The sequence below is a fragment of the Xenopus tropicalis genome, chromosome 5 (genome assembly GCF_000004195.4).
Source record: "Xenopus tropicalis strain Nigerian chromosome 5, UCB_Xtro_10.0, whole genome shotgun sequence".
In the NCBI taxonomy this organism is placed as follows: Eukaryota; Metazoa; Chordata; class Amphibia; order Anura; family Pipidae; genus Xenopus; species Xenopus tropicalis.
In genome coordinates this window covers 61,736,486-61,759,739 of record NC_030681.2, presented here as the reverse complement: position 1 = coordinate 61,759,739, position 23,254 = coordinate 61,736,486, and the positions used below count along the sequence as shown (strand labels likewise).

General features: G+C 39.5%; 1 protein-coding gene across 1 annotated transcript in view; it reads right to left on the bottom strand.

Moving 5' to 3' along the window:
• Window positions 1–23,254, bottom strand: part of arfgef3 (ARFGEF family member 3) — a 629,444-nt gene that overhangs the window by 184,464 nt on the left and 421,726 nt on the right. Inside the window, exons 28-29 of the mRNA XM_031902164.1 lie at window positions 15,549–15,725; window positions 6,710–6,824 (exon numbers count right to left, since the gene is read on the bottom strand). Of these exons, the coding sequence (XP_031758024.1) occupies window positions 6,710–6,824; window positions 15,549–15,725 (292 nt within the window). The remainder of the gene's footprint in view (window positions 1–6,709; window positions 6,825–15,548; window positions 15,726–23,254) is intronic.

Genomic DNA, 23,254 nt, shown 5'->3' with positions numbered 1-23,254 from the left:
ACACACACAATTTTGTGGCTGTTTTTTTTTTTCTTTCATTGATTCGTGGATTTTTTTTGCCTAAAAAAATGTTTTATTTCCATTGCAAATAGTGTATTTGCTAACCATCGCTGTCAATGACAGTGTCAATTTTTGACAAGGCAGACCGCTCAGCTTGAGGGCCGGGAAAAAAGCAAAGTAAATAAAGTATGAACTTATGAACTTGGTCCGAGTCAGGAACTTGTAAAACTGTAGTCATAACGAGCTGTGGTTTGGCTGGCATGACATGCCTGGATAACAGGAAAGAACGGAGTATGATGCTAGAGTAGATTCAATCATCTGTAGCCACTGTTAGACCATGGCTGTAGGCATTGTTGCTGCAGGCTGAGAGGTCTAGGGGCTGGTTACCAAGCGATGTACAAAATCTGCCAAAATCTGCCAGAAGTAGGAGATGCCAGGTGCTTTTGAAGTGTGTCAGGAGCGACCAGGCAGGCCCACTCAAACAATACTCAAAGTATTTTTGTGAGGCTCTTTAGCATCTGGCGTTGCAATATGGTGGAATAGGCCAGATCCTGGTATAATTATTTATGTCCTCTTCATTTTATAGGTCACCTATCTCCCTAGGCCTTTTTAAGAAACTCATGTTTTTGGGTAAAGTAATGAAGGCAAAAAAGCATATTGCAAGGTTTTCCTCATCTTGCCGAGGTGACTATGAAATCGATCGGTGTGAATCAGTGTGTCTTGATCCAGGCCTAAAGTGTGTCTTGATTCAGTTGTCTAAAGAGGTCCTCTGTGAGATGGCGAGTTTCAGGAAGCTCTACGTCTTCCAGAATACCTCAGGTTTAAATTTTGCAACACCAGCTTCTGTTTTCAGTACCCCTCATCGCCCTCTTAGGTATTACAGTTGTAGATCATGATTGTCTACCTCAAACCACAGTTTAAACATCTCTGCTAGTAGCATGGCCTGAGAGGTCTCCACAGAGATCAACTTTGATTGATAGGCAAATTCAGTCTGAAGGGATGCTACCTCTCATTTTAGGGATGATTTGATCTCTGGCAGAATCTGAGCCAGATCTGCTTTATATGATAAATTCAAGGAGCAGGGATTGAACGCGGTCTGGCAAATGTTCAACTGGAGCTACTGCGAAAGGTTGAAATTGTGCATCCTCATCGGCCAATTTATCAATGTCTTTGGCTCTTTTCACCCCTTCAGGTTTCAGGAAGCTTTTAGAAGTGGTGCAGTGGATCTCTGAGAAGGTGTGTCTTGGTCAGCTCACCATCAGGCCATGCCCCCTCATGAAGCTTTTGATGCATGGAAATATACAGATAGTATATTGGACTAAAAATTAATCCAGTGTACTTGTCAGTTATATTTTTCAAACTGAACCCTTTCTAGGAAATGGCTTTCTGGCGCTCATTATCTAGATGCATCTTGGTTGGGGGCAGGATTCCTAGAGTTATAGTATAATTGTCAAAATATAGTTGGTTTGCTTTCTTTAAAAATTTATATGAATTTCTTAAAAAGCTTTTTAGTGTTTCCAACTTGTGTTCCACTGTGGCGGCATACTTCTGCATTCCACCACAGGGGAGCGCAGGAATAAATGCATCCCATTCCCTTATGCAGCTGTACTAACAGGTGCATGTAAGCATTAAACGCAGGTGGAATGTAGCATGCTGCGTTCCACCTGCATTCAACCCCTTGATATGGCACACCTGATTCTAATTTTGGGTATTTGAGCTAGTGATAAATATATGGATCTAATTACTTTTTGCAGATATGAAATTTGCATGTGTTTATTTAAACTGCACAATAGATTACAAAATAAAAATTATGCTTAATATTTGTTATACACAAAGGGGGATCAATCAATATTGTTAAAATGAAGTCAGGGAAAAAATTGCTGTGGGGTATACTTACCTTTTCGCAGCACCATTACATTTTAATTTTCACAATAGCTTGTGGGCCCGATTCACTAAAGTGCGATAAAAATTATCGCACGCTTTTTTGCGTTAAATAAGTCGCGACAATTAGCGAGCAATTCACAATTCAGCAATTCAGCAATTCGGTAAGTCGCCATATCGCATGCGTAAATTTTCGCGCGACCGCATGCGTTAATTTCCGCGCTGAAAAGAATACGATCGCATGATTCACTATAACTTAGGCGCGCTAAATATCGCATTCGGCTATGCGAAAATTAACACCTACTACAGGCAGGTGAAAAATTATAGAAAAGTACAGTAAATGAGTTTTTGGCAATAAAATATGGACTTACAGTGTTATTTATTCAAGTATGTGTCTTTTTACTCAATTTTACTAAAGTCTTGGCATGTATGGAATTTCGCTACTAATATACAATACTAGCGGTAAAAATTTAGTCGCCAAAATATACAGTACAATAGTGGTAAAAATTTAGTCGCGATATTATACAGTACATTAGTGGTAAATATTTAGTCGCGATAATATACAGTACTATATAGCTGTAAATATCACGCACGACTAGTGGCCATTTTGTGGCGATTTTTGAATCTCGTGACATGTGCGACTTGTGGCCATTTTGTGTCATTGAGCCTGCTGTCACCACACTGAGAGCACCTTGCCTGGGGTTTCAGAGCTGCTAATGGGGGAGAGGCGCTATATTATAGAGTTCCTCCTGCGCTCAGGCTGCCGCTGGGGCTAATAGGGGTTCATGAGCGCAAGAGAGCTATCCTGCGCAACCTAATAGCTGGGTTGCGCCAGGGGCTTTCGTTTAGAAATGGACCTCCGCCTGCTCCAGCGGATTTGGTCAGACCTGAAGCGCAGGAACTTTCAGGAGATTTCTGAAATTGCTGCAGGTAATTATTCTACTTTAATATGGTTTTACACAAAATAAGTTTCTTAAAAGATTTAGCAAGTAATTTGAACTTGAAATGTATATTCTCTCTCTCTCTCTCTATATATATGTGTATATATACATGTTTTTTCAAAAATACACAATAAAGTTGACAAAAAAAGAGGGAATTTTAAATATGTTGTGGCATTTTGAAAAACAAATACATATACACACATATATATATATACAGCCAGAATGCTCGGGACCAAGGGTATTCCGGATAAGGGGTCTTTCCATTATTTGGATCCCCATACCTTAAGTCTAAGAAAAAATCAATAAAACATGAATTAAACCCAATACGATGGTTTTGCCTCCAATAATGATTATTTACATCTTAGTTGGGATCAATTGCAAGGTGCTGTTTAATTACTACAGAGAAAAAGGAAATCAGTTTTTAAATTATGAATTACTTGATTAAAATGGAGTCTATGGGAGACGGGCTTTCCGTAGTTTGGGGCTTTCTGGATAATGGGTTTCCGGATAAGGGATCCCATACCTGTGTATATATATATATATATATATATATATATATATACACACACATTTTCAAATACATATGCATAAATGAGTTTAAAGCAGGGGGGAAGCAGCAGGGAGCGGCCCATAGTATGAGTCATTTGGGGGAAGGGCCATAAATGTTTTAGGGGGCCCTGGCTAACAATGTCTGTGTGTCCTTTGGATTGATGTGAGGGTTCACAGGGGGAGGGGCCAGTGGGGGCGTGGGAGGAGTGGGGCCCAAAAAATGTTGTTGTGAGGGGCCCCGTTATTTAGGATGGTGGCCCTCTGTGTATGAATGTATATATATATATGTATAATAGATTTAAATAACATCTTGCAATACTGTCTCACAGAACTCAACATCGACATGGCGCCTCTCCTCCCTCCGGAGGCACAACCCCAGGCAGACCAGGCTCAACAGGCCCCAAGACCTGCCCAGGCCCCCCGAGGCCCCAGGAGCTGACCAGGCCCCAGGACCCAGCAAGGCCCCAGGACCGAGCCAGGCCCCCGAGGCCCCAGGACTGAGCCAGGCCCCCGAGGCCCCAGAGGATGAGGAGGCCGAGGAGGCCCCGGACACCCCCCCCTTTACTCCTCCCCCAGTTTGACCCCAGTTTCCCCGGCCCTTGGGTTCCCCCCCCAGCACCCCAGATCCCAGCCACCAGGTTCTCCTGCCGACGAAGGCCCATCACATCGGTCCATGCAGGAGGACCTGGAGAAGATGAAGGCCGAGCTGGCCCAGCTCTGGGGGGAAGTGGCCCAACTAAGGAGGGACATGGAGGAACTAAAGGGCAGCAAGCCCTAAGTTTTTTTTCCCCCCTTTTTTCTTATAGTAAAATTTGATATTTTTCTACTTTTGAACTGAGTAATGTCTCATTATTTATCCTTCCTTGATATTGTATTCTATACTTTCATGTAGTTTCTCCTACACTTTTACATTTATCAGTAACAGCATCAATATGCTATATGGGTTAAATGTTTGCAAATATTCTGCCAACAATTTAGTCTTTAGCCCATTTTGCTGAATAGTAAAACTTGCGTTAATTAGTACGTAGCGTATTTTCTGGCGAGTGTGATAACTGCCAAACAAATGTTTTGTTGCCAGAATAATTGCAATATTATATTTGTTACCGTTTAAAGTGCCCAATAATAAATAATAAAGTTTTTTTTCTTACTTATATTTTTATTGGTTTTTGGGTTTTTTTTCCAAACAAACATTTATACAGCACCTCTCTAGCACTCTGTGCTCTCCCAGGGCAAAATGTCGCCAGTTTTATGCTGCCGATTGTCGCGTGCGTAATGTCGCGACAATTAGCGCATGCGATAAATAGCGTGCATGCGGAAAATACAGCGCACACTATTTATTGCGACAAAAATACCGCGTGTAAAATAACGTGAGTATGCTTATAGTGAATCGTGCGAAAAGTTGCGAAAATTAAGACACGATAAAATTTTTACTGCACGCTAAAAATAGCGCACGTTAAATCGCACTTTAGTGAATCGGGCCCTGTGTCTCATAGGAGACAGAAAATTAATTAGAGAGTCATGCAGTCAAATAGCACTGCAAAGGACATATGCTTGACTGTGTTGCCACAGAGTGGCTCTGTATAGTTGGCACTGGTCTGAAAAATAGCTTTTTCTGTGTACTCACTGAGGGCACAGATGTTTGTGAAAGGAAGTCTAGCAACAAATTAGTTCAAATATCTCCACTGGAAATGAAATAACAGGTAACTGAGTACCCTTCTTCAGTGATTAAGTAACGTGCACCTATTGCACCTATTGCTGATTAACACACTCAAGAGAAGTTAGGTCTAGGTAAAAGTAGAAGCCTGGGACTGAGATGCAGCTTGTGTAAAAAAAGACAACAATTTCCACAGGAAGCCCAATGAGATACAACAAATACAGCAGTGAAAAGGAATAAGAAATGTGTTGTTTTCACAACACTAGGGAAGTAGATAGGTAGAGAACAACATTGAAATGTGAGGTAGGACAATTACAAGAGCAATGAGTAATTTGTGGGCTGTGTATCCAGCTCAAGGGGGATAAGTGTCAATATAAAGTTGCTTATGTCCACAGTTATAAACACTGTAGGGGTTACATACAATGTAGGACGCAGTGTGCAAAGTGCATTTTTAAGTAAGTTTCTTCAAAACAAAGGGGCCAATTCACTAAAGGTCAATATTTTGAGCGCTATTTATAGCATGCGTTAAAATTTCATCACTTCTTATTTTTTGCGACTTAACACACGATTCACTTGCAAGATACTTGCGTTAATTTAGACACAATATGGTTTGCGTTAACTCGCGATAAGCGGTTTATTCGCAATAATTTTGTATTTGCGATCCGAAAATCACAAAATGTTCGTATTTAACGATCATAAATGGCTGGATCCTGGATTCCGACTTTGATCCTACTGTACATGATTTTAGATGCCTCCCATAGGAATAAATGACACTCTGCAGCTCATACCTGGCCAAAGGCAAGTCACAATTCCCGAAGTTCGAATGAATCCAAATCTTTCGTACTCGGAGTACTTCGTGATAATTTTGTCGCAAAGTACGAAATTGTCGCGAAAAGTACAAAAAAATTGCAGAAATTACGCTAAGAGCCTACATATATTAATAATTCACCCCCATACTTGAATAAATCCCACTGCCAAGTCCATATTGCTTGCCAAAAGCTCATGAACTGTACTTTTCTATAATTACTGCCTGCCTCAAGTACTTGTTAATTTTCGCACAGACTAATGCGATATTTAGCGCGGATATGTGTTTATGAATCATGCGTTTAGTATTATTTCCGCGTGCAAATTAACGCAACGCGTTAAAATTAACGCATGCGACATGCGACTTAACACATGCGATAATACTTTAGCGAATTGTGCGTTCATTTACGTGTCTATTTTAATGCAAAAAAGCATGCGATAACACTTATCGTCCCTATTGTCTCCCAAAGTGTGAGACAATAGGCAGGGATTAAAATGCAGTGTTTACTTACTGAAAGTAAAAGACGTAAAAGAAGTAGCCCATCTAGCAAATGTATTAATCAAAAATAAATCCCCCAAAATTCTTGTTTCTTCTTGGTTGGTGCAACAATTTTGATTTCAACGTTTTAAGCATAATTAGGGCAATTTGGTCACAGCCTAACTGTACATTCCGCCTAATAATTTCAAAATGATCAGTGGTTAGCACAACTTTCTCTTTCTATTTTCCTGTTATATCCACATGGCTTTGACTCAAGCCTCCACTGACTTATTATGTTCTTGCTGACTTAACTTCACAACCAAGCAATCATGTTTGAAAAAAGAAGTTAAAATGATATAAATTATCATAATAGAAACAATCTTCAAAATACACAGCCCTTACCTGATGCAGGAACAACCAACTCTGGAGATTGTCTCTGTAGGTTCTGCGACACAAGTAACAAGTAACTTGAAGAGCTCTTTTATCATAGTGTTTATCATGCTCTCATAACCAATATCTAAAGAAAACAGTTGCAATGTTAATACAATACTATTCTAATACAAGATCTACCTAACAAACAATATATGGCTGCTTTTTAGTACAATGCACAGACAACACATGGACTTCTGAATGAAGCAAACCCACATCTTTGAAGGACATATTGCATTTTACATATTGTTTTAAAATGTAAATACAAAGTTTCTGCAAACTGCTTAGACCAATCAATGAGATTAGCAACCGGTACAAGAAAAAGCTTCAATTGATTTCCTATCTGGGCATACTAGGCTAAAGGAGGCTAACACTGGCCAATCCTCCAGTATCTGAATGACTGGTCTAATGGACAGATGCCATATGAGATAACATAAAAGGATACTATGTTGAAACATACATTTGACTTGACTTTGATGCCCAAACAGTCAGGCAGTATCATTGAAATCTTCCTAACTGTCAAACCAAATCTGGATATGAATTTCCAACTTAAATGGAAAATATACCATCCTATCTGACATGAGTTTATTCAGTTGGGTTTATGCAGAAATATGCATAAACAGCCAGAGGCGGGCCAAGCCGACCAGGTGCCCTAGGCGACCCGGCCGGCCACTTCACCCCTCTGCTTCTTCCAATCCCCCCACCGCGTGCGTGCACGAACAGGCACACAAATGCGCATATGCACGTCATTGATGGGGGAGCAGACAGACATACCTGATTCTTCAATTGCCTTCTCTTTGGTTCTGAACCAGGCAGTCTGATTTTTACATGGTCTGTCTTGTCCAAAACTGCCTGTTTGGGTTTAAGAAGTCTAAAACCCAAACTAAAAGTTGAGAAACCTCGCACTATAGCTTTCTCTTAGGGTGCACTTGAATGTAGTAGGAAACTAATTTAAGTAGGAAGAAAGGGCACACACTTGGTCAAGGCACACCATATAAATAATAAAATAAACTTTATTAAATCACTACTAAAAGGTTGTTAAAACAACATACATGGGGAAGGAAAGGTTAAAAAGGAAGGATCCTATGTTTGTTGGAGTTGGAACTGTTTCACTTTCAATATTGCAACATTATAACAGTGTCGCAAATAAAGGTTTGGGCTATGATTGTTACCAAGGGACAGTTAAATGTATCGCTCTGTATCAATTGCTAGCTGGCGGCGTATGCTGGTGAAAAGACAAGGGTTTCTGAGGTAAATAGGGATTTAACCTCAATAATACCTCAAAAATCATAAATCACCATGCGTCATTCACACATAGCTAAATATTTGAGTGAGTTGTAGTTCACGTGGTTATCTCCTACCCGAGCCGAGTGCAAACTATATCGCTAACATGGGTAAGGAATAATTATGTTACTAAGTGCGCATCAATTTAGCATTTATTTCAGGACCCAGGTACGAAAGTGAAGCTGTAACTTGCCGAACGGTCTACTTTGTAGTGTTTATTCAACTACAGATGGACACAGTTTATCGTATCAAATTAGCTATATTTCTTAACTAGAAGGTAAGTATCGTGTACGTCAGTTCTTTATACAATCTACTATACCGTGTAGTGTGGGGAGCTGATTATTAGTAAATTGAATTAACCGACACACCCCTCCAAATCATATGGATTACTATCTCTGCCGCCTGTCCCGGTCGGTGGCCTACCTATTGCCAGGCCGGTAGATTATTACCGCTGCCGAAAACTGGCAGTTTGCCCAAGGATTACTATCTCTGTCGCTTGTACCTGTTGGTAATCTGCCTAATGTGTGCAGTAAGGCTAGATCCCTGCTTCAGGTACAGGCGAACCGGTCGGGCCAGAGCTAAAATACCAAATTATCTCAATATAAAGCCGCAAGCTTTTTCGCATTAATAAATTTCAAGCCAAACTATGTGCAGATGGTATCTCTCCCATTAGTATTTTTATACTGAGCAAAAAGCGGCTATTCAAGTCCCTTGGCAACCATAAGTTGGTGCCGTCAACATTAACTGTCCCTATTCATTCTAAAGCCTGCTATTAACATTAATTGAGCAGGGTACAGAACCAACAAACATAAGAGTTTAAACGCCGACGCGCGTTTCGCATATGATGCTTTATCAAGGCGAACATCAGAGCCTCCGTGGGAGTTGTTTAAATATATTCCCCCACCAATCGCAATCGTTCATCATTTTCACGTAGGCTGCGGTTGCTTTTAAGAGATTGTTATCAGCGCAAGAACGGAAAGAAGCATACCGTTAGTATTTTTTAATATATTAAGTAATTGCTTTTTATTATATGTGATTTTTGGATATCCACAATTAGGTCACCGATCCATTGGATCCAGCTATTTATTAACTGAATACTTGTATTTCGATTCTTTATTTATTATTTTTGGTGATCTTATTTCAGAAAGAATAAAGTGCCCTCTACTGGCTCAAGAGAATTTTTAAAGAATTACTTATCTAATAAATTTAAGGTTATTTATTCTGTCTTATTACTATGTGATCAAACAATGATATTATCGTGCACCTATAAGTTATGTGTGGCGAAAAGTTCGGGCTTCCTACCCGGAGTGAGTAGGTGTGTACAGTCATGTGCTAAGTCTCTATTATGGAAATTGAGAGTATGTGCAATTTGTAATCCCGATGACAAAGGTAAGAATGTGTAGATGCATCAACTGTGAAGGGTTGTGAAAACAATCTATTAAATTCACCATTATTGTTAATCATGGTCAAAGTGAAGTGAGACTAATTGTGTCCATCTAGGGTTAATTAAGGGAATAGAATTAAATCGTGATCATGTGTCTGTTTATAATGAATGTGGCCTTAACAAAAATAAATGTACGTGCTAACACAAGACTTATTAGATTATCAGTGATTTCAGACATAGTCAGATAATCATCTTAAGAAGGTAGAGAAATCAATTTTCTCGTTTAACCCGACCGGGGCTAAAGTGTTAAGTGTGAAAATCCATTTACTTTCACGTTTCAAATGGAGTTCCGAAATGTTACCTCCTCTGATGCCATGGGACACATGTTCAATTCCCCAGAACTGTAATTTTTCTGGGTTGGCATTAGGATACCTTAAAAAATGACTTGCCACTGTACTTAAGATTTTATTCTTTTTCTGATCTTCTTTGGCCATATTGATGGTACTTACATGTTTTTGTATCCTTTTGTTTAGTTTTTGTGTTGTCATGCCAACGTACTTTATATTGCAGGGACATTCAATGCAGTATATCACATTTTGTGTCCTACAATTAATATAGTCATTTACGTACTGTGTGTACCCAAAACGGTCAGTAAACGAGCTCTGATTTTTCACCATGCTGCAAGAAACGCAACTACCACATCTAAATGTTCCTTTTGCTGGAGGTTGACGTTTCCTTCCAGAGAAGTGACTTCTGGTATGATGGTCTCCTAAGTTTTGGCATCTTCTATAGCAGAAGGAAACTTTTTCGGGTAGTATAGATTGTAAGTCTGGATCTTGACGTATTATTGGCCATAATTGCTGGATTAACTGTTGTACTTTATATGTTTGTGGGCCATATGTAGTTATGAATCTTAGTTGTTGATCATCCTGAGTTTTCACCAGTTTATTTTTAAGAAGGTCATCTCTCTTTGTGGTAAGTGCTCTATGGTAAGCTTGTTTCAAAATTTTATTGGAGTAGCCTCTATCTTTTAATCTGATCTTTAGCTGTTCTGACCTTAAGCGAAAAGTTTCAAGGGATGTACAGTTACGTCTAAGTCTCAAAAATTCACCAATTGGTAAGGATCTTTTTACCGTGTTCTTATGATAGCTCTCAAAATGTAAAATTGTGTTGGTGGCTGTTTCTTTTCTATATAGGTCAGTGGTGATGTTTAGTTTCTCATCTATACCTATTGTTAGGTCCAGAAAGGGAACCATTTTTTGGGAGGTATTTTGAGTAAGTCGGATATTTAGATTATTAGTATTCAAGATGCTAACAAAGTCATTCAGGAGATTTTGTGGTCCCTCCCACAGGAACAGGATATCGTCGATGTACCGAATCCAAAGTGGAATAAAATTGGTATAAAAACTCAGGTCATCTCCAAAGACGACATCCTGTTCCCATTTTCCCAAAAATAAATTAGCATATGTTGGGGCGCAGGAGGTACCCATCGCGGTTCCTTGTATTTGCAAATAAAAAGCATTATTGAAAACGAAATAATTATGATGTAGTATGAAACTTAACATTTTTATTATAAGATATCCAAAATCTGCATCCACTGTTAAGTCTGTATCCAGAAAATATTTGGCCGCTTCGATGCCATCTTTATGTCTAATTGACGTGTAAAGCGCTTCTACATCTAATGTTACAAGGTAAGTGTCCTTCATTACATGGATGCCATCCAGTCTAGCCAACACTTCCGTTGTGTCTTTGACGAATGATGGTAGTGCAATGACGTATTTTCTTAATAACCGATCCACATATTTACTGGTGTTTTCAGTTAAGTTACCATTCCCGGACACAATTGGTCGTCCTGGAGGTTTTACTTTATTCTTGTGGATCTTTGGTAAAAGATAAAAGGTAGCTATCCTAGGATTGTTGACTAATAAGAAGCTTTTTTCTTGTTCAGAAATTAAAAGATCTTTAAAAGCATCATTTATCAAGTTGTTATGTATCGCCAAAAAGGTTTCTGTAGGGTTACTGAACAGTCTTTTATAGGTATCTGAATGTAGTTGTCTTTTTGCTTCTAAACTATACATATCATTATCCCAGATCACGACATTACCTCCTTTGTCTGATGGTTTTATCTGGACATCTTCCCAAGACTTTAATTCTTTTAATGCTTGTCTTTCAGCTTTACTTAGATTATCAATTTGTCGTTTGTGATTAAGTTTTATTTTTGGGAAAATGGGAACAGGATGTCGTCTTTGGAGATGACCTGAGTTTTTATACCAATTTTATTCCACTTTGGATTCGGTACATCGACGATATCCTGTTCCTGTGGGAGGGGCCACAAAATCTCCTGAATGACTTTGTTAGCATCTTGAATACTAATAATCTAAATATCCGACTTACTCAAAATACCTCCCAAAAAATGGTTCCCTTTCTGGACCTAACAATAGGTATAGATGAGAAACTAAACATCACCACTGACAGCCACCAACACAATTTTACATTTTGAGAGCTATCATAAGAACACGGTAAAAAGATCCTTACGAATTGGTGAATTTTTGAGACTTAGACGTAACTGTACATCCCTTGAAACTTTTCGCTTAAAGTGGACCTGTCACCCAGACATGAAAATCTGTATAATAAAAGTCCTGTTCAAATTAAACATGAAACCCAAATTCATTTTTATATTAACACATCCAAACCCATTATAAAGGCATTTAAAAATCACAGCTGTCAATCATATATTGCTTGCCCCGCCTCTATGCCTTAGGCATAGAGGCGGGGCAGACAATAACTTTAGCTTTCCATTCAGCACTTCCTAGATGTCACTGCACATCTCACTTTTCCCCTCCCTCCTCCTCATCTAATTGTGTAGCCAGTGCATGGGCATAATCAGGTCCCCCATTGTGGCACATAAATAAGATTTTGGCATGATACAAAGCTTGTCTTAATAACAGTGCCCACAAAATGGTGCCTGCCTGCTTGCTTTGACTGAGTAATTCCGAGATGGAAGGAAACAAGATTTATATTATTTATATAGAGTAAGTAAAGTTTATTTTGCTCAACTAACAATATAGAAAATAATTTGGACTTATTTCTTAGGGTGACAGGTCCGCTTTAAGGTCAGAACAGCTAAAGATCAGATTAAAAGATAGAGGCTACTCCAATAAAATTTTGAAACAAGCTTACCATAGAGCACTTACCACAAAGAGAGATGACCTTCTTAAAAATAAACTGGTGAAAACTCAGGATGATCAACAACTAAGATTCATAACTACATATGGCCCACAAACATATAAAGTACAACAGTTAATCCAGCAATTATGGCCAATAATACGTCAAGATCCAGATTTACAATCTATACTACCCGAAAAAGTTTCCTTCTGCTATAGAAGATGCCAAAACTTAGGAGACCATCTTACCAGAAGTCACTTCTCTGGAAGGAAACGTCAACCTCCAGCAAAAGGAACATTTAGATGTGGTAGTTGCGTTTCTTGCAGCATGGTGAAAAATCAGAGCTCGTTTACTGACCGTTTTGGGTACACACAGTACGTAAATGACTATATTAATTGTAGGACACAAAATGTGATATACTGCATTGAATGTCCCTGCAATATAAAGTACGTTGGCATGACAACACAAAAACTAAACAAAAGGATACAAAAACATGTAAGTACCATCAATATGGCCAAAGAAGATCAGAAAAAGAATAAAATCTTAAGTACAGTGGCAAGTCATTTTTTAAGGTATCATAATGCCAACCCAGAAAAATTACAGTTCTGGGGAATTGAACATGTGTCCCTTGGCATCAGAGGAGGTAACATTTCGGAACTCCTTTTGAAACGTGAAAGTAAATGGATTTTCACACTTAACACTTTAGCCCCGGTCGGGTTAAACGAGAAAATTGATTTCTCTACCTTCTTAAGATGATTATCTGACTATGTCTGAAATCACTGATAATCTAATAAGTCTTGTGTTAGCACGTACATTTATTTTTGTTAAGGCCACATTCATTATAAACAGACACATGATCACGATTTAATTCTATTCCCTTAATTAACCCTAGATGGACACAATTAGTCTCACTTCACTTTGACCATGATTAACAATAATGGTGAATTTAATAGATTGTTTTCACAACCCTTCACAGTTGATGCATCTACACATTCTTACCTTTGTCACCGGGATTACAAATTGCACATACTCTCAATTTCCATAATAGAGACTTAGCACATGACTGTACACACCTACTCACTCCGGGCAGGAAGCCCAAACTTTTCGCCACACATAACTTATAGGTGCACGATAATATCATTGTTTGATCACATAGTAATAAGACAGAATAAATAACCTTAAATTTATTAGATAAGTAATTCTTTAAAAATTCTCTTGAGCCAGTAGAGGGCACTTTATTCTTTCTGAAATAAGATCACCAAAAATAATAAATAAAGAATCGAAATACAAGTATTCAGTTAATAAATCCAATGGATCGGTGACCTAATTGTGGATATCCAAAAATCACATATAATAAAAAGCAATTACTTAACATATTAAAAAATACTGACGGTATGCTTCTTTCCGTTCTTGCGCTGATAACAATCTCTTAAAAGCAACCGCAGCCTACGTGAAAATGACGAACGATTGCGATTGGTGGGGGAATATATTTAAACAACTCCCACGGAGGCTCTGATGTTCGCCTTGATAAAGCATCATATGCGAAACGCGCGTCGGCGTTTAAACTCTTATGTTTGTTGGTTCTGTACCCTGCTCAATTAATGTTAATAGCAGGCTTTAGAATGAATAGGGACAGTTAATGTTGACGGCACCAACTTATGGTTGCCAAGGGACTTGAATAGCCGCTTTTTGCTCAGTATAAAAATACTAATGGGAGAGATACCATCTGCACATAGTTTGGCTTGAAATTTATTAATGCGAAAAAGCTTGCGGCTTTATATTGAGATAATTTGGTATCTTAGCTCTGGCCCGACCGGTTCGCCTGTACCTGAAGCAGGGATCTAGCCTTACTGCACACATTAGGCAGATTACCAACAGGTACAAGCGACAGAGATAGTAATCCTTGGGCAAACTGCCGGTTTTCGGCAGCGGTAATAATCTACCGGCCTGGCAATAGGTAGGCCACCGACCGGGACAGGCGGCAGAGATAGTAATCCGTATGATTTGGAGGGGTGTGTCGGTTAATTCAATTTACTAATAATCAGCTCCCCACACTACACGGTATAGTAGATTGTATAAAGAACTGACGTACACGATACTTACCTTCTAGTTAAGAAATATAGCTAATTTGATACGATAAACTGTGTCCATCTGTAGTTGAATAAACACTACAAAGTAGACCGTTCGGCAAGTTACAGCTTCACTTTCGTACCTGGGTCCTGAAATAAATGCTAAATTGATGCGCACTTAGTAACATAATTATTCCTTACCCATGTTAGCGATATAGTTTGCACTCGGCTCGGGTAGGAGATAACCACGTGAACTACAACTCACTCAAATATTTAGCTATGTGTGAATGACGCATGGTGATTTATGATTTTTGAGGTATTATTGAGGTTAACTCCCTATTTACCTCAGAAACCCTTGTCTTTTCACCAGCATACGCCGCCAGCTAGCAATTGATACAGAGCGATACATTTAACTGTCCCTTGGTAACAATCATAGCCCAAACCTTTATTTGCGACACTGTTATAATGTTGCAATATTGAAAGTGAAACAGTTCCAACTCCAACAAACATAGGATCCTTCCTTTTTAACCTTTCCTTCCCCGTGTATGTTGTTTTAACAACCTTTTAGTAGTAATTTAATAAAGTTTATTTTATTATTTATATGGTGTGCCTTGACCAAGTGTGTGCCCTTTCTTCCTACTTAAATTAAAACCCAAACTAAACTCTTACTGATTGGCTTAAATTTCAGACTGTCTTTTTATTATGTAATTTTATCATGTAATTTTTAACTATATAAGATATCTCCAACAAGTTGCGTTGGTTTATAAATGCTTACCCTGGATGATCACAGAATGCAACCTACTAGTAAACTAACACATTGTAAAAAATTTTAGAAATTTGCATTGGTATTTTTTAGACTTTACTGAGACAAGCTTTGGTTTTCCCACATAAACTACAGATAATGTTTTACCTGAATTAATTAAGCTTTGAATATGTTCAACCACTAATTCACAAGTCAAGCCAATTGCATGTTTAAAGTTTGAAGACGCAGCATCCCAGTAGCAGTGATCACCATGGCTTCGGCTCAACCAAACTGACATAACCGGCAAAAGAAGATGCACTACAGCATATATGGCAAATCCTGGGCCTGTAAAATACAAAAAAATACAAAAAATCATTGTATTCACACACCCCAAGGTGCGTCAGCAGCGTCCCCATCACCCCCCTAACCCCCCGCAGGGGCCCCTGCCACCCACCTGATGTCCTCCCCTGAGCGCACGTAAGTTTCAACGTTTTTTTTTTTTAAAGATGTTTATTTTCTTTTTGCAACAAAGACAATTACAAACATAAAACTCCAATAAAGTACAAACAAAACCGTTGCAGTCTGAATATGTGATACAATACCAATGCTTTGTTATATTTTTATATTGTTCTAATAAATGCATATCAATAATCAATTGTCATAGTTTATTAGTGGTTTGGACTCGTCCCTGTTAAATTTATATTTGGTGCTGCTTTGGATTAATATGCCTTACCCCTTATCTAGCCAGGGAGTCCAGATGCTTTTAAATTTCAATGGGATGCCTCTTGCTATGTATGTTAATTTTATAATTGGTGTTCTTCTGTTAACCAATTCTATCCACTCCACTACTGTAGGTGGAGCAGGGCTCATCCATTTTATGATGATTCATTTTTTTAGCTTAAAACAATGTATGTATGTATTTATATCTTTATTTATGAAGCACTACTTATGTACGCAGCGCTGTACAGTAGAATACATTAATACAAACAGGGGGTTAAAGATAATAGATAAATACAAAATATAACAATAAATACAAATAAATACAAGATACAGTTGCAATAAGTTAAGAGTCAAATAATTAATATGGTAAGAGAAGGAGAGACAGGAGGCAAAGAACACCCCCAAACAAGGTGCCAAATCGACAGAGTTAATGAGGGTGCCATTGATAGAAATAGTAAAGGGGGGGGGTAGAACCAGGCTTAGGCGGAAATATCATTAGTTCAGTTTTTGTTAGGTTCAGTTTGAGGTGGCGTTGGTTCATTAATTGGAGATAGCTAGGAGGCAGTTAGAGATTTTGAGACTCAGTTTCAACTGTTAATGAAGGTGTCGAAAAATAAATTTGGATATCAGCATACGGATGATATTTAAAGCCAAATGAACGGATAACAATGTTGCTCTCATTAGGTTCCTGGAGTGATTCCATGGAACCAGCTCATCTACTAGGCCTAAGAGGCATACTTCTGGCATTTTTACCCTAGGTAGAGCCAGCTGTTCATCTAAATATTGCATGACTCCGGACCAATAGGTACACAGTCCCATACCATATGGGCACATCCCATTCTTCAGCTTCTTCTTATTCTTAGCGCCCCCCATTTTCTAAACGCTACTCCTCCTACAGTTTTAGGGGTACAACATCCAAACTCTCCACAATTCTTCACCCTATAGCAGAGCAGGTTGCTTGTGCTTTTTTTAAGCGATCCTGCCCCCCATCTTTTTGTGGTGCCGCTCCGAACACCCCAATTTTCCCATTGACTTTGACAGGGAAGATATTCAAACGGCTGCCACTCCTACAGCTTTGAAGCTACAGCTCCCAAACTTGAATAACATAAAAATGGGGTCACTCCGAATTAAACAGCAACATTTGTTGGATGACCCAAAGTGGGAGGGGCTAACGACAGCCAATCATATTTCAGCCATTGGATTTAATGGGGAAATTTAAACTGCTGCCAATCTTATAACTTACAGCTACACTCCCCAAACTTGAATGACATAGTCATGGGGTCAGCCTGAATGAAAATATGATGATTGTTGGATGCCCAAATGTGGGCGGAGCTGTGAATAGCCAATCAGATTTTACCTATTGATTTGGCAGAAATCCAACCTGCTGCCATTCTCACAGTAACACCACCAGGGAGGCCCCCAAAATTTGCAGAGTTAGGCACCAGGTAACTGCGGTTAAAGGTAAGAAAAAGTGGGCGGGGCCACCAACAGCCAATCAGAGTTTACCTATTGACTTTCAATAGGGAAATTCAACCTGCTGCCATTTTCACAGAATTAACACCAGGGTCCCCAAACTTTTCACAGTTGGTCACTAGAGGACTGCAGTTTTAGTTTTGAAAAAGTGGATGGGGCCACCAACAGCCAATCAGATTTCACCTAATGAATATTATTGGTTTGATGCCAGGGTTCGCAAACTTTGCACAGTCAGTCACTGTGTGACCTTGTACTAGAAAAAGTGGGTGGGGCTGCCAAAAGCCAATCACATTTCTTTCATTGTTTTCAGTGGGGAAATTTTAACTGCAGCCATTCTCACATGTTTCATGTCATGTTTAGAAAAGTGGGCGGGGCCATCAACAGCCAATCAGATTTCACCTATAGACTTCATATGTTTAAATTTAAACTGCTACCATTCTTTAAATATTAATACTAAGGTCTCCAAACATTGCAGAGCTAGTCACCAGGTAACTGCGGTTCAGAGTTAAAAAAAAAAAAAAAAAAAAAAAAGTGGGTGGAGCCACCAACAGCCAATAAGATTTTAACTATTTATTTTCAATGGGGAAAATCAACCTGCTGCCATTCTCACAGTATTAACACCAGGGTCACCAGGGGACTGCATTTTTAGGTTTTAAAAATTGGGTGAAGCCACCAACAGCCAATCAGACACCTATTGAATTTTTTTGGTTTAAATTTAAAATGCTGCTTTTCTCAGACTATGTCTGGGTTCCCAACCTTTGCACAGTCAGTCACTGGATGACTACATATTCAGGGTTAGAACAAGTGGGTGGAGCCACCAACAGCCAATTCCATTTCCACCCATTAAATTTCATTGGTTTTTATTTAAACTGATGTCATTATTTAAATATTAATTCCAGGGTTGTTAAAGTTTCCAGAGTTGGTCACTGGGTATTTGCCGTTCAAAGTTAGAAAAAAGTGGGTGGAGCCACCAACAGCCAATAACATTTCACCTATTTACTTTCAATGGTGAAGTGTAAATTGTCAGTCTCACAAATTTTATGCTTGAGTCCCCAAAATGCAAAGTTGGTCACTGGGGGACTGCAGTTCAAAAATAGGAAAAGTGGGTTGGGCCACTAACAGCCAATCAGATTTCATCCATTGAATTTTACTGGTTTAAATTTAAAATGCTGGCATTCTCACAATATTTATGCCAGGGTACCCACTGCTTGTCACTAGGTGACTGACTCAAGGTTAGAAAAAGGGGGCACACCCACTAACCACCAATCACAATTTACCTATTGACTTTTATTGATTTAAATTTTAACTGCTGCCGTTCTTTAATTATTAATCCTAGGGACCCTAAACTTTGCAGAGTTAGTCACTGGGTAACTGCAGTTCCAGGTTAGAAAAAGGGGGTGGAGCCAAAAACCGCCAATCAGATGTCATTCGTTGACTTTCAGTGGGGAAATTTAAGTTGCTGCCATTCAGACACTATTAAAACCAGGGTCCCCAAATTTTGTACAGTGGTTTTTACTATATAACTGTGGTCCAAGGTTAGAGAAAGTGGGCAGAGCCCATTCAGTGACTTCATGTTTTTAAACCCAACTTGAAGTTTGTTCTCAAACTTCCCTTTCTAGTTCCAAATTGATTTCTATTGTGTTTGTCAAGCAAAATAAACTTCACCTACACTGTAGAAATTATTTTAATTTTATTTTCTTCAGCCTTGAAATTCACAATTGCAGCAAGCAGGCAGGCGCCATTTTGTGGACACTGCTATTAAGGCAAACTTTGCATCCTGCCAAAATCTAGTTTCTGTGCCAGTATGGAAGGACCTGATGCTCATGTCCATGCACTGGTTACAAAGTTAGATGGCGAGAAGGGATGGGGAATGTGAGGGGCGCAGCAACATCTTCAACAAGTTCTAAATGAAAGTGAAAGTAACGGTCTGCCCCATCTCTATGCCTAAGGCATAGAGGTGGGGTAAGCAATATATGATTGACAGCTGGGATTTTTAAATGCTTTTATAATGGGTATGGATGTGTTAATAAAAAAATGGCTTTTGGTTTTATATTTAATTTGAAAAGGGCTTTTGTTATACAGCTTGTTATGCCTGGGTTACAGGTCCACTTTAATTGGCTAGCTATATAGTACAGTTGCATATTGGGTAATGCTAGGCCTCCCAGTGGGTATGGTGCTGTTAGTGAACTCCATCCCACCCTTGGAGATTTGTTGGCTCATATAAAGGATCGTAGCACACTGTTCAGTTTGTCAGAACTTGTTTGTAATGTGTAGAAGGAGAATTGTGTAAAGGTTAGATAAATTTGGGGAGATACACCATTTTGAAAAGATTACTTGTCCCCCAGACTGTTAAGGGTAGTTTTACCCAATGTATGACATCTTCTGAATTTGGAGAGAATGGGTTCTAAATTTTGCTTTGTAGTATTTGGACAGGTCTCTGGTTATCTCTATGCCTAGGTATTTAAAATGGAGGACCCACTGAAGACCATGTAGTGTGCCTTCCCGTTCTGGTCCTGATAGTGTGAAAATGTGGCATTTTTGTCTATTTATTTTAGGACCACTATAGTTACTATGTATATCTAAAATTTTAAGAGCTTGGGTGAGAGAGTTGCTATGGTCTGCCAGAAACAAGATCAGATTGTCTGCGTACAATACAATTTCCTCTATTTGTCCAACTTTTAGACCTTTTATTTCTGAGTCCAGACAGACTGTTTAGTTCTATTTTATCTAATCATATGGAATTTACACAGACACGGCTGCTTGGTTTTTTATATAATAGTTGGATCCATGTGACAAATTTAGGGCTAAACCCAAACTTTTCTAATACTGCCCATAGGAAGTTCCAGTTGACCGTGTCAAAGGCTTTAGTTATATCTAAGGATGCCAGAAGTCCCTCTCCCTCTGTTTATTATATGGCATGAACCCACTCTGGTCATTATGTATCATTTCGGGTACAATTTTGAGTAGCCTATTGGCTAGTACTTTTGCAAGGATTTTCACATCCGTATTAATTTGTGAAATTACAAATCACAACTAGTCTTTGCCATTTTTATCGATTAGAGTTATGATTGCTTCATAAAATGTTTCAGGGAATGAGTTCTAGAGCTTCATTAAATATTTTTGATAACGGGGGAATTACTTGGTTGCATAAAAGCTTGTACCAGGCTGCTGGCAATCTGTCTGGCCCACGGGTTTTAATAGCTGGCAGTCCATTAATGGCTGACTCAATTTCTTGTGGTGAGATGGGATTCTTAAAAAATTGGCTTTGTTCTCTAGATAAACGTGGGCTAGGGATGCTACCTAGGTATCATCTAGGGTACGTAATTCAAATGGGACTCTACTCTGAGTCTACTTCTTCTGACGTTGCAAAGAACTGTGTTTGGTTGCCATGTATTATCCGGAGTTTGGCCGGGTACAGCATTATATATAGAATATATATATAGAATATTCCTTCCGCCCTCAATTTTTGCTTTACTCCCTAGTAGGATGCTCTCAGATTTTGTAAGGCTTGCGAGTAATCCGGGTGCAGGGAAATGTTTGTGCCATTATAGGTTAGTTGGCCTTTCTGTCTGGCTGCTGCCATTGCAGCATTACAGTCCCGATAGTTGAGGAACCGCATTATCAGTGGCCTCAGTGGAGCACCCAGAGGTAAAGCTTTTGCTGGGATGCGGTGTGCTCTTTCAATGATAAATATGGAGAAGGCTTCCTCGTCCAATGCCTGTTTTAACCAGTTCTCAGCAAAGGTCTCGGGTGATTTTCCTTCGCTGCCCTCCGGTAGACCTACAAGACCTACGAGTTGCAGGTTGCGGTTCTCTAGGTCTTCTTCCCGAGGCACTAATTTTTGCTGCAACATGGCGAATTAGCCCTGGGAGCGGCGCGGATGCTTCTTCCAGTGTTGAGATGAATGCCTCTGCTACTGTTGTTCGCTCTCGGTCTGCTTTCCCACTCTGGCTGTGTTTTCCCATCTTTTTTGCTTAAATAATTCTGTTTAGCTAGGTGTCTTTCCTGCTGTTGTTGCGCTCAGGATAAACAAGCTGCTGAGGAGCTCTGTCTGCTCAAATCACCATCTTGGCCACGCCCCCATCTATAGTATATCTACTTGATATATCTATTACTAGTTTACAAACAGGCAAAACTAATAATAAATCTGACTTGATTATATCTGGTTGTTTTGTATCTTACATTAAAATAAATAAACCATATATTTATGTGTAAGTATATTGAATCTGAAATACTATGTAATGCAATGTTATATGACTGAGATTGTAAATAGCTATGGTTGTGTTAATAATCCTAACAAGTTCAAGTACCATCTATGTAGTTAAAAATTCCAAATATAGAAAAAACACTTTTTTTGTAATAAAAAGGTAAAACAAAAAACAGCAAAATTATGCTTAAGAAAACATTATTTACAGCAGGGGGAAGGTTATTCCCCAGGCCAAGTACAAGGTTCTTAACCTTCTGTATCTCCTGCCTCAGCCTATTTACCTGCCGAACAGCAGCAACAAGGGTCCCCATGGTCTTGAAAAGGGCTCCGCAGTCTGTGTTGCCACCAGCTGCAGCAGCTCCCTTGGCTTCTGCAGCAGCAGTACCTACCTACGTGAGGAGCTGGCTTGGTAGGTACTGCTGCTGCAGAAGCCAAGGGAGCTGCTGCAGCTGGTGGGTCTGCTGGGCTGGGAGGTTCTGCCAGTACTGGTGCTGCTTCTAGGAAATCAGTGCCAGCACACAGCCAGCATAGGGCAGACAGAATATGGCACACACAGGCAGGGTAGGGCAGGCAGAGCATGGCACACACAGGCAGCATAGGGCAGGCTGAGTATGGCACACAAAGGCAGCATAGGGCAGGTAGAGTATGGCACACAAAGGCAGGCTAGGGAAGGCAGAGTATGGCAGGTTTTTGCTGTACTACCACCATTAATATGGGTATGGTCATGTGATAACATGGGTGTGGTTTCAAGTGGGTGTGGTTTAAAAAAGGGGAATGTTCAAAACCGGCTTCCATTATCGGCCCTCCACCACGTAGGATGAAGAAAATTCCGGCCCTCGGCACCACAGAAGTTGGACAGCACTGATCCATAAGGATGGGAAGTATGGGACAGGGACATTTTAAGAGAGTTCTTTGTAGCAGATATCTAATTTTATAGGTGATTTCCTTGTTCTTTGCAATAATATGTCAGTCACCAGTGCCTGATGCTGAAAGTATTCACCTAAACACCTATTTCTTAAAATGAGCAATAAATAGGATTTTTGGTGGTGAAGGCATTTAACTAATATTTTAATTCTAGGAAATCAGCATCTTTATTGTAATTAATAAGAAAGCTGCCTCCCCCCCCCCCCCCGATTGCGCAAGGTCCCCACTGTTCCGTAACATTTTGGTGGGGCGGGGCGGCAAGCCACCCCCAAATTTGTGTTGCCCTAGGCCCGGCCCTTTGTGGCCTCTCCACAAATCCGGGCCTGGCTATTGCCAGTAGTCATGAGCAATATATTTCGGCAGGCATGGATTCGCAGCAAAATTCCACATTTCGCATTGCCAGATTTTTTCACAAAACTGGCACAAAAATGCACCACGGAACCAATGCTGCGAGTGAGGGAAAAGCTGCGGTCGCATGAAAAAAGTTGCAGGCGCCACAAAAGTTGCTTTGCCATTTCGCTGATTTTTTCAGTTTCTCTAATTTTTTAGC